General features: G+C 54.0%; 1 protein-coding gene across 2 annotated transcripts in view; it reads right to left on the bottom strand.

The window, feature by feature from the left end:
* The window catches only part of Cdc42bpg (CDC42 binding protein kinase gamma), a 20,638-nt gene extending 16,263 nt beyond the window's left edge, over positions 1-4,375 (bottom strand). For both annotated transcript variants that reach the window (XM_021152062.2, XM_021152063.2), the window contains exons 1-5: positions 4,121-4,375; positions 1,774-1,865; positions 1,609-1,692; positions 1,163-1,258; positions 622-770 (exon numbers count right to left, since the gene is read on the bottom strand). In XM_021152062.2, coding sequence (XP_021007721.1) covers positions 622-770; positions 1,163-1,258; positions 1,609-1,692; positions 1,774-1,865; positions 4,121-4,280 — 581 coding nt within the window. In that variant the 5' untranslated portion in view covers positions 4,281-4,375. The remainder of the gene's footprint in view (positions 1-621; positions 771-1,162; positions 1,259-1,608; positions 1,693-1,773; positions 1,866-4,120) is intronic.
* Positions 4,376-10,871: the final 6,496 nt, after the last annotated feature.

Raw genomic sequence — 10,871 nt, 5'->3', positions numbered from 1 at the left:
TAATGCTCACACATGCTCCTGTGTGTGTAATGCTCACACATGCACCTGTGTGTATACGCTCACACATGCTCCTGTGTGTGTAATGCTCACACATGCTCCTGTGTATGTAATGCTCACACATGCTCCTGTGTATGTAATGCTCACACATGCTCCTGTGTATGTAATGCTCACACATGCTCCTGTGTGTATACGCTCACACATGCTCCTGTGTGTGTACACACTCACATGCACCTGTGTGTACACGCTCACACATGCACCTGTGTGTGTAATGCTCACACATGCACCTGTGTGTGTAATGCTCACACATGCACCTGTGTGTGTAATGCTCACACATGCACCTGTGTGTGTACACGCTCACACATGCTCCTGTGTGTGTAATGCTCACACATGTTCCTGTGCATACATGCTCATTCATATTCCTGTGTGTGTACACGTGGGGGATGCAGGAGTCAGATGTCCTGAATGGTAACACATTCTGCCACCATGAGTTGGGTGGGTTTGAGCCAGGGGCTTACCTGCTCTGAGCTCTGACTTCCTCAACTGTAAGATAGGCACACTGGCAAGCCCTCCCACAGGGCTTTAGGGAGGAAGACTGGGAAATGACACAGCTTGGGGCCCCACCTGTGGACATAGCCCAGCTGGTGCAGTGAGTGGATGGCCAGAACCATCTCAGCCAGATAGAACTGGGCCAGCTCAGGTGGGAGGCGGTCCTCAAAGCGGCTCAGCAGCGTGAGAAGGTCCCCGCCGGCGTAGTAGTCCATCACCAGGTACTGGAGGGCAGTGTGTAGAGCCAAGAGTCAGACTCAGAATGAGGACACCTGTCGACCTCACATTGGCTCTTGGGGGGCTCTGAGAAGCCAGGGCTAAGCAGCATCCCTGAGGCTAGCTCCTTTTTCTTCTCTTTTCTTTTGAGAGGGTCTTACAATGTAGTTCTGGCTGTCCTGGAACTCACTATGTAGAACAAACTATCCTTGAACTCACAGAGAGATCTGACTGTCTCTTCCTCCCAAGTGCTAGGATTAAAAGGTGTGTCCCACCATGCCCAGGAAGTGGCCAGCTCTTAAGCAGAGCTAAGGAAGGAGGGTGTAGGCCAGGAGATGGTGAAAGAGCGGCCTTTTCTTTTATCCCTGGCAAGGCTCCTCCACTACCCAAAGATCCTCACCAGGTACTCCTCATCCTGGAAGGCGTAGTGCAGAGCAGTCACCCAGCGGCTGTCTCCCTTCACTAGAACATCTCGCTCCTCCCGGAAACAGGCCGTCTGAAGCAGGTTTGAAGAGCAGAGCAGGGGGGGACAATGGGATCAGCTCCCAGGAACTCCCCCTTTACCAGCTCAGGGAATGGAGAACACAAAAGCCTAGAGACTCTGATCAAAGGAACAGCTCTGCTCAACCACAGGCTGGGCTAGCCTTGGACGAACCTGCGCCCAGGCTTTCTGGTGTTGGGCCTCATTATTCCCATAAAAAGAATAGGGCAATCCCTTCATCTTAAGTAAAGTTTACTGTGAGGGGTGAGAGACAGGTGACTCTTGGGAGTGGCCCCGCCCCTTCTCCTGGCAGCAAGCATACCTTCACCTACCCGTTTGTAGTGTACACTTGACCCCAAACTGACCTCAGCCCTCTTCAGCATCTCCCACTTATGCAGCATCTTCATGGCAAAGATCCGGCCACTGCCCCTCTGCCTCACCACGGCAACCTGAGGGGATGAAGCAAGGTCTGGTCTAGACCACACCAAGTGCAAGGCCCCTCCTCCTCACCCACCCCAAGGCTTACTTACCTCCCCAAAGGCCCCTCTGCCAATCACCTTCAAGATCTCAAAGTCATCTCTCTGTAGACGCAGCTCTTTCACTTTTGTTACAAAGGGGCTGGCTGAGGGGACAGAGCGGACAGAGGGGGGTGGGGTTCCTTACAATCTCCCATGAGATTAGGACAGGGATGACTCTCCCAGAGACAACCCAGCCGAGGGACAGATGAGAAGCAGGGACTATTTAGTCATGATACAAGCATGGTGAGGGTCCTGACTCAGTGGACCACCTAGCTTCAGAACCTTCCTGGGCTCTAGACTCCAGGTAGTCTCTCTGAGGCCCAGAGGGACCTTGTGGTCTTCTTTAGCCAGGGGCCTAACACCCTAGAGACAATAAAGACAGCACTCTCACCTCTAGTTCCCTCGCAGCCTTTGACCCCTCAAGGCCAGCCCAGGGGCCTATCTGGGAAACTGGATAGGTGACATTCTTTGTCCCCAGAAAGTTTCTCTGTCATTCAGGAACTGTGGGCCTGGGTCTGGGGACCCTGTAGCACAGAGCAATCTGGCTGGAGGTGAGGCCTGGGGTATCCCCTGAGGGCAGGGAGGACACTTTCTACAGTGCTCCAGAAAGACAGGCTCTGTTTTCCCCAAGTGGGGCCTCTGGGTCAGGAACAGATACCAGCCTGCTCAGGTACTCACAAGACACACAAACAGGGCCAAAAACTTCACCTGGTGCCCAATGCCAGCACCTGAGGGTGTGAGCACGCAGGATTCCTTCCAGGCTCGAGAGCCCTGCCACTTAGAGCCCTGCCTCCCTCTCTGGATGGGGCTTATACAGGCAGGAACCTCCTCCTGCATCACAGTCTGTTTGCCCCACCACCACCTCCGCAAGGGCTAGGTCCAGCCACTCCCAGGCTCTCCCCATAACTGAAGTGGCTGTAGGCCAGGGGGAAGGGCACCGAGTCTTGGGAAATGATGAAGACAGGAGTGACCAGTGAGGACTGGGGGACATCTACAATCTGGCACCTTGCCTCAGTTTCCCCCTGCCAGAAGGTAAACTCCCTGCCAGCTGGGCGGGCCTGTGGGTGGGACAGAGAGCTGTTCCACAGGTTTATCAGGCAGAACCCCCACAGCGGGGGAGGTGTGCAAACCTCACTACAGAAATTAATTGTCTCTTCCCAGGTTTATGCATGGAGCCAGGGAGGAGCAGCTGCCAGCCTGCAGAGCTGTCAGAGGGTGACCACCAGCCACATTGGCCAAACTTGGTGCCCAGATCCAACCTCCTGGACAGGATGCCTAATACCTTTGTCTTGCCAGAAGGGGTGGGGGCTCTGGGCAGGAGCAGGGACAAGTTGGGGCAAGAGAGGTGTGAGTCACGCCCAGCCTTGGAGTTACCTCGGGAGATGTCAACAGACATCCCCTGTGTTGGGGTCCCAAGCAGAGGTGCCAGAGGCAGGCAGGGAAAAACACACATATGTGTAAACACACACACACATGTGCCGCATGCACACACCCAGGTACAGGTGTCATGTGGGAGTGATGACAAATCAGACACTTGTATAACACAGAAGAGTCACAGAGAAACAGGCAGGCAACGGGGGCAGGGCCGTCTAACTGCTCTCACCCCAGAAAGAAATGGCAGGACTGGCTGGTAGACCCCCATCCATATTTGGCCTAGCCTTGTGTCTGACCATAGCTCAGGAGCACCAGGAACTCTGATCGCCTACTGGGTAAACACCCCATGTTTCAGGCCCAATTCCCATGCCCTCCCCACCAAAGCTTGGCCAGGTGTGTCCAGTGCCCACATTAGGTTTAGGATCACCCTAGATCAGCCATTCCCAAGGGTTCAGACGAATCAAATAAAACCACTTCTAATAAGACCCCAAATCCTCCAAAGGGGTTGAGGTTGGTTCTTGGTCCCAGCTAGGGACTGAAGTAAGGAGAACTTGTCTGCAAGGTGAAGGACGAGGACTTTTGCGTGTGTGACAGGTGAGAGGGGTTCTAGAACAAAGTGCCTGTCCTCTTGAAGAACGGAGGAAATAGAGAACGTCTGTATGTTTATGTCACACAAAACGGTGTCCGCCTGAATGTATGTTCTAGGTAGAGCATGAGGTGACCGTTGTGAGAGATGTGTATTGGCAACACGTCTGGGGTCTGTAGCAGGGTGTGTGGGAAGTGTACCTTATGTACCTGTCTCTGGGAGTTTGAAGGAAGGTGCAGGTGAGCGAGCGGGCTGTGGAGACCAATGGCAAGCGTTAGATACAGCACAATGGGGAAGTTTCTGGAATATGCCATCCCCGGGAAAAGGTCTGGGGGCACAAAGCTCCAGGTGTTGTCGTCCCTCCAGCCTCCCTTCCCGGGTGTTGCCCGGACCACTCACCCCAGCTCAGAAACTGCGCCACGTTACGCTCCCGGCGCAGGGGGGCGCTGCTGAGCTCGTGGTGCACCCCCAGCAGCAGATCCAGGAGGCCGTCGAGCCCTGGGCTGCCACCAGCCTCGCCCCGTACCAGCTGCTCCAGCGCACGCAGCCGCTGCTCCATGGCTGCCGCTGGAGCCCCGAAACCCGGGCTAGAGCCAGGCCGCCCGCATGCCCCGTCCGTCCGTCCGTCCGGCGGTCCGTCTGTGGTTCCGTGGCTCGTTCTGGGCGGCTTCCCCCCTCCCTCCCGCCCTCCCCGCTGTCACCTTCCTCGGTCGCCACCCGCGCTCCTTCACCTGGCCGCCCGCCCCGCCCTCCAAGCCCGCCCCCGACGGACGGGCAGGTGCGCGCCGGCCAATGGGAGCCGCGGCTAAAGGTGAAGGTGGGAAGGCGGAGGCGCGCGGGGGCGGGGCCGACCCTCGTCCAGGAAGTGGGGGGGCGGGCCACGAAAAGTAACTCCTGGGCGGGGTTGGAGGGGGTCCGTTGGGGTCGCAAAAGGCCCCTCTGATCACAGTGCCACCCCAGTCCCAGCGCCACCTAGACCCTCTTGAGACACTAACCTAGATGGAGCCTAGCGCAACTTCCCGCGGGACCCGGCCAGCGGCCTGTCCCTTAGCCAGGCCAGAGGGGCTAGGGACGGTTGCGGCCCTGAAGCCGGATGGGAGTTGTAGTCCGCTCTCGCCTCGGTTTGCAAGCGGCGCTAAGGCAACACACCCATCTACCCCCAAAAGTTTCTGATCTCCTTTAAATCCTTAAAACTAACCCAGAGACATGTAGTTGAGGTAGGATGAGTACACTCATTTAGCATATCTACACTGCGGCTTTGGAAGGCTGAGGGTAGGGGGTCTCTGAAACTAGATTCTCGTGTGGACCTAGATGGGACCGATTTTTAAGGCTTTGGCGGGAACAAGGCCCTGAACTGGAACGTGGAGGGCACAAGAAGTTTGAGATGTGCTGATGGAGGCAAAGGAGGAGGAGGTGCTGGCTGTGTCCAGGGAGGTTTTTTATTTCTGGCCATCTGTGCTGGTCTTGATGGTGACAGGCCAGATACCAAAGAGAAGAGTGCTCTGGTGTCTTTTGAACAACTCGTTTACAGGCCTACTTAGAGGGCTTGCCTCTCCTTCCAGACTGCAAGCTGGAGACCTGACAGGATCAAGTCATCAGCGTTGAGGGAGGAAGCATTCTGCATGTTTGCAGGGGCAAAGTGAGTGGCACACTCAAATCCCATCTAACGGGGTTTAGAAACATTGCGGGGGTATGTTGGGGTGGTGGTGTGGGAGTGCATGCCTTTAATCCCAGCACTTGGGAAGCAAAAACAGGTAGATCTCTGGGATCCAGGCCAGCCTGGTCTACAGAGTGAGTTCCAGGACAGCCAGGGCTGTTACAGAGAAACCCTGTTAAAACAAACAAACAAACAAACAAAAAACCAAACCAACCAACCAACCAACCAACCACTGTAGGTCTCTCATTTGATCTTTACAGAAGCCCCTTCTCCATGAGGTCCACAATTTGAAATGGGGAAAACACAAGCATATATTTCTTTCCAGATCTATCAGGCTGGGAAAGAGACTCAGGATTCAAATTCAATGTCATGGCACTGCCAAGGGAGGGTCGGGGAAGGCAGACTGGAGTTTGTATTTACGGTTTTTGTTGGTGGTGGTGTTTTTATCCTCTCATATAAACTAGGCTGATCTGGAACACACTATGTAGTCAAGAATGACCCAGAATTCCCAGGTGTACTGCTTCAGCTTCCTAGTCTTTAGGTTTCAGGGTGAATTGATGGAGCCCACTGGCTCTCTGAGGGATCTGAACCTCCTCAGCACAGGGCAGGGCTGAGGCCCACAGAAGCCACAAGGAGGCGCCAGAGACCAGGGGAGGAATGAGTGTCTAGTATTTGCAAGTCGTCATGGAGAACTAGGAGGCTGGGACCCGGTCCTGTAATGCTGATTCTCTAGTCACAAGGGTCAGTCAAGGGCCAACTGCCCAGGCCTCCGCTCTTGGCAAGCTCCTTGCATCAACTTCCCCAAGACCCTTAACCTCTTTGAAAGCTGAATTCTGAGAAAATTCCAACCCCAAGCAGGCTTCAACGCCATACCAGAGTGGAAGAGAGAGGCTGGAGCTGGGACTCATTTGAATTGAACACACCAACTGGATATGGTGGCTCGGTACTGTGAAGAGATAGAAAGATCTCTGAGTTCAAGGCCAGCCTGGTGTACATAGTGAGTTTTAGGATATCCCGGGCTATATATAAAGACCTTGTCTCAATAAGTAAATAAATAACTGGGCACGCCAGACCTCTCAGGCACTCAGTCCTTTTAGGTTCTGTCCTAGTTTTTTGTTTATTTTGAAACCTGGGTATCCTGGGCTGGATTTAATTCTAGATAGCAAAAGTAGAAGGTGAACTTCTCATCCTTCCACCTCTGCCTCCTCCCATGGACCTGTTCCACGAAGTTTTAGGGAATCCATGGCTTTCTTCACGCTAGGGGACTCTCTTACCCACAAGCTGCACCTGGATTAGTCGTGTCCCCGTTTTTACAAGCTGCTGCTTCCTTGTCTGCTAAGTGGTCCCTATCCCATGTCCAAAAGTCCTTCAAGGCTCACTGTCTGCTGTACCCTGTTCTGGCTTCAACACATGGCCAGGCTTCTAACCTAAACACTCAGAGAAGCCCCAGGACCCGGTACCCTTTATTCTACTGGTTCTGTTCTGATCTCTGAGCTAGGCTCCCAGGCCAGAGGCCTGGCCTTGCCCACAGCAGAGCACTATACTTGGCTCATGATATAGTCCAGTGCATGAGTGAATCTGTCAGCCGCAGAGTGCCAGCCCCAGCCAGTCTGAGCAGTCAGGCCACTGTCGTTCTGTTCCTTCTCACAGCATCCTCTTCCAAAGGCTTACTGTGCGGCCATTGCTCTCACCCAGGTCTGCAGGAGGGACCTGCTCCACGGCAGCCCTCCCTTGTCTCCCAAGAGTCTCTGGTGGAGGTGCTGGCACCAGCTCTCGGGGAAAGTCCCTGGCAACAGATAGCGCCTTACCCTCTTAAGGAGCCTCTTGTCATTTCAAAGTGGACACAGATCTCTGATCTCTACCAGACAGCTATATTACTATCTACCTCCTTCACAGGTTGACACAGGGAGGCCAGGAGGCAGTGACAAACAGTTCTAGGTTCTTCCTGTAGTCTGTACCCTGAGTGCCTATTCCCCATTGCCAGCAGCAAAAGGGTACTGTGGGCTGTGGGACATAAGGAAGAAGGCAAGGCCCTCCCTAGACGGGCTTGGTAAATGCTCCTATAAAAGCCTCTGGATAAAGAATGGATTGTGTCACCTCAGAGCTCAGGCCCAAGAGAAACAAAGTTCCCAGAAGGGACAGACCCTGAAGGGGAAGGAACTTGCAGCAGAATGCTTGGGTGTTTCTGATACTCTTTGAGTCTGGAGGGAACCCAGATACAAGATGGGCCAGAGGAAAGGTGCTGGTAATTTTTGTGGCCGCATTTCAGGCTTTCGGAGTCTAGGCTTGCAGTTCCCCATCTAAAATGCCGCTTGGGGTGGCTGAGTCTCCTAGCCCTAGTTTCAGAAGTAGTGCAAAACTCTGTGGTTCTCATTCCAAGAGCGAGCGAGCGACTGTCCTTCTCAACTCCGGAGAGCTGGGGACAGGAAGCTGGTTGTGGGCTCCCATGGGTCTGCTTACTGTGGCCCAGGTATACTACCATGGGCAAGTCTCCTTACCCTCTCTCTGAACATCTTCTATGGACAATGGAGGCACCTGATTGGAACAAGGGAAACCAGGTGGCATGGGTTCCTCATGGGACCCCAGTTGGTTTGTGTAACATTTCTGTCTAGGAATAACATGGGGCCATCTGAGGCAGAGAGCCCAATATCCCTGCCTCTGCTGCTCAGGGCTTGTTTGAAGGTTCCTTTGGGTCAGGGGAGACCCCTCACATTTAAACCTGTGCCAGCTTCCACACCATATTCCTGCCTGCTGCACTCTGGATATTAACTGTGAAATATCCAACACTCCAAATGGGTGGACATATGGCGGTTTCATCATCCTCCCTTTTCTTCCCAAATCCTCCCCTCGGCTGCTCCAGCTCACCACAGGGGCTCCCACGCTCTGCTCTGTGCTCTGCTCTGTTCAGCAGCAGCCCATGTGGTTTTGCAATTACCAGCCTCTCCGGGTGCACAGGAAGCCAGGCCCGAGCCCCCTTACCCTGCACCCCTGCAGCTCATAGGCGCCACCCTGTCTGAGCTACTTCAGGGAAGGGTGGGTCCTTCTGTTTTGTTCTGGGTGTTGGGTGGGGTACATGCTCCCCACATACCTCACCCCCCTGACTAACCCTAGCCAAGGTGCCTAGAGAAGAAAGCCATTGAGCAATGGTCTCCTCAGAGCCCAATGAACAGGATTAAAAGGAAAAAGGCAGGCTTGACTCCAGCAAGTGACAGATTTAAACATAGGGCTGTTTGGTCAAGATTGCTAACTGCTGACAGATGATAACGGTTTGTTTGCAGTGCTGCGAGAGATCAAACCCATTGTCTGGTCGAGACCTATACATACAAGCTTTGTGTGTATGTGTGCGCGCAGATATATCTGTGTGTAGGTGCATGTGCGCATGCAGGCCTGGATCCTTCCTCAGTAGTATTCACCTCACTTTAGACAGGACCGCTCATGGGCTTGGCTGGCCGGTCACATCTGGGGCTTGTGTCTGCCTCTAGTACAAGGGTCATGAATATGGCTTTTATAGGGTTCTGCGTATTGAACCTTCTTACTGGTCAGAACCCCAGCTTTGAAGCTTTAGGTTATGAAAGCAGAGGACAGGAATGATGGCTGGCTGTCCTCTGTTTTATTATTTGAGGTATATAGGTGTTTTGCCAGCATTTATGTCTGTATACCACGTTCGAGAAGGTCAGAAGGCCGTTCCCCTGAAACTAGAGTTCTATAGATGGTTGTCAGCTGCCATGTGAGTGTTGGGAGTCAAAACTCTCTCTGGAAGGGCAGCCAATGCTCTAAACTACTGAACCCTTCTCTCGCCGGTCCCCTCCCCCCATGGTCATATTAGCCCACTGGCTGCCGACAAGTCCTAGGACCAGGGCTCACTAAACAGCTGGCAGGTGCAGCCTGCAAGTGGGCTTCCGGGCCTGCGGGGTCTTGGGTTTGTGTGGTGCTGCTGTGAGCCAGGGTGACAGACTGTCCTGAAGGCCTCGCACCCCAGGGGTTGGGAGCAGGGTGGCAAGTGTTTGCTTCCTGATAGGTCCTGGCTTCTAGAACAAGAAAGGAATGGAGGGGCAAGAGCCAGCCCTCTGAGTGGACAGCTCTCCCTCAGTTCCCACCATGGCCCAGAGGAGTCTGAATCATGAAACCCAATCCTGAGTCCAGGGGCAGCAGAAGGGGAGGCCTTCACTTGCTCTCAAACCTTTTTTGTTGTTGTTGTTTTCGAGACAGGGTTTCTCTGTGTAGCCCTGGCTGTCCTGGAACTCACTCTGTAGACCAGGCTGGCCTCAAACTCAGAAATCCGCCTGCCTCTGCCTCCCGAGTGCTGGGATTAAAGGTGTGCGCCACCAACCGCCTCGCCTTAAACTTCTTACCCAGTGGGCATACTCTTTGGTATCATCTCACAGAGATGGGGGCTGAACAGATACTATACCATGAGTCCCATGGGTGGAAGGTGGAGGGTGGAGGGAAGGTGGGCCCTAGCATTCTAGGGAGCTCCCTGGCCTGTTTCCTTTGGTGCTACCAGCTTGAACAAGCACAGGGCATCTCTGTGGGACCCAAGCATCTAAATCTCAGGTGGAATGACAGCTTTGAATCATTCCAGGAACATTTTAACCCTGAATGGCAGTTGAGGGTGAAGTGGGCTGGGCAACTCAGAAATCACCTTTGCTTTAAAAAGGGTTTCTATGAGAATCTCCTCAGGAATGGGACCGGAGTTGGTAGACTTCATTCTGATCTCCTTGGCTACCACTGCTGCCTGTGTTGCCCTCTCATACTGAGGTTCAGGCAAGCCCAGCAGACCACACTAGGGGTGTCAAGTCTGAGGTGCCTGGACTATCAGGCCTGCCTTAGCCACAGCAGCTAGACCCTGGAGGCAGCTCTGGATCTAAGATAAACACCTGTTTTTCCGGGCTTCTGTCCCAACCTTGCCTGGAGCTGTCTCTCCCCGCCTTACTTCCCATCTGCACCCTTCCGGGCATGTCACTCCCAATTTGTCATCCTTTCCTCTCTTGTCATAAACAGGTCCCCTATCGGGGACATCAGCTGGCTCTAACCAACCCCACCCAGAACTGTGGATTTTTGTCAGCCTCTGCCATCTTCAGAGGTCTTCAGAGCTGGCTCTGCTGGCTCCCAACCCGCCTGGGGGCAAGTGAGGAGCCAAGCAGCTTGGAGCCCTGGGACCTTTGTTTACAGGATCCCACAACCCAGTCTGAGGACACTAGGGATGGGAGCCCATCCTGTCTGTCTATAGCTGCGGCGGTCTTGAGGGAGGTGATGATGTGCAGATGGTGGAAGTGGGCCCAGCATAATTCTGACATCAATCTCTACTGGTGTTTGGATTTTTGGGGACCGGCTCTCAGGTAGCTTGGTCTCCCCCACAGCCCAAGTGCTGAGGCTATGGGTGAGCACCATCAGGTCCAGCTCCCAGATAGTCTCGCCAACAACGCACAGGAGATGGGTGGTTATGGACACCTTGGGGGACCCCTGGCCAGGAAAAGACAAGGGAACATGAGA

The sequence above is a fragment of the Mus caroli genome, chromosome 19 (genome assembly GCF_900094665.2).
Source record: "Mus caroli chromosome 19, CAROLI_EIJ_v1.1, whole genome shotgun sequence".
In the NCBI taxonomy this organism is placed as follows: domain Eukaryota; kingdom Metazoa; phylum Chordata; class Mammalia; order Rodentia; family Muridae; genus Mus; species Mus caroli.
The sequence above is the reverse complement of the archived record's forward strand: the minus strand, read 5'-3'. Positions and strand labels throughout refer to the sequence as shown.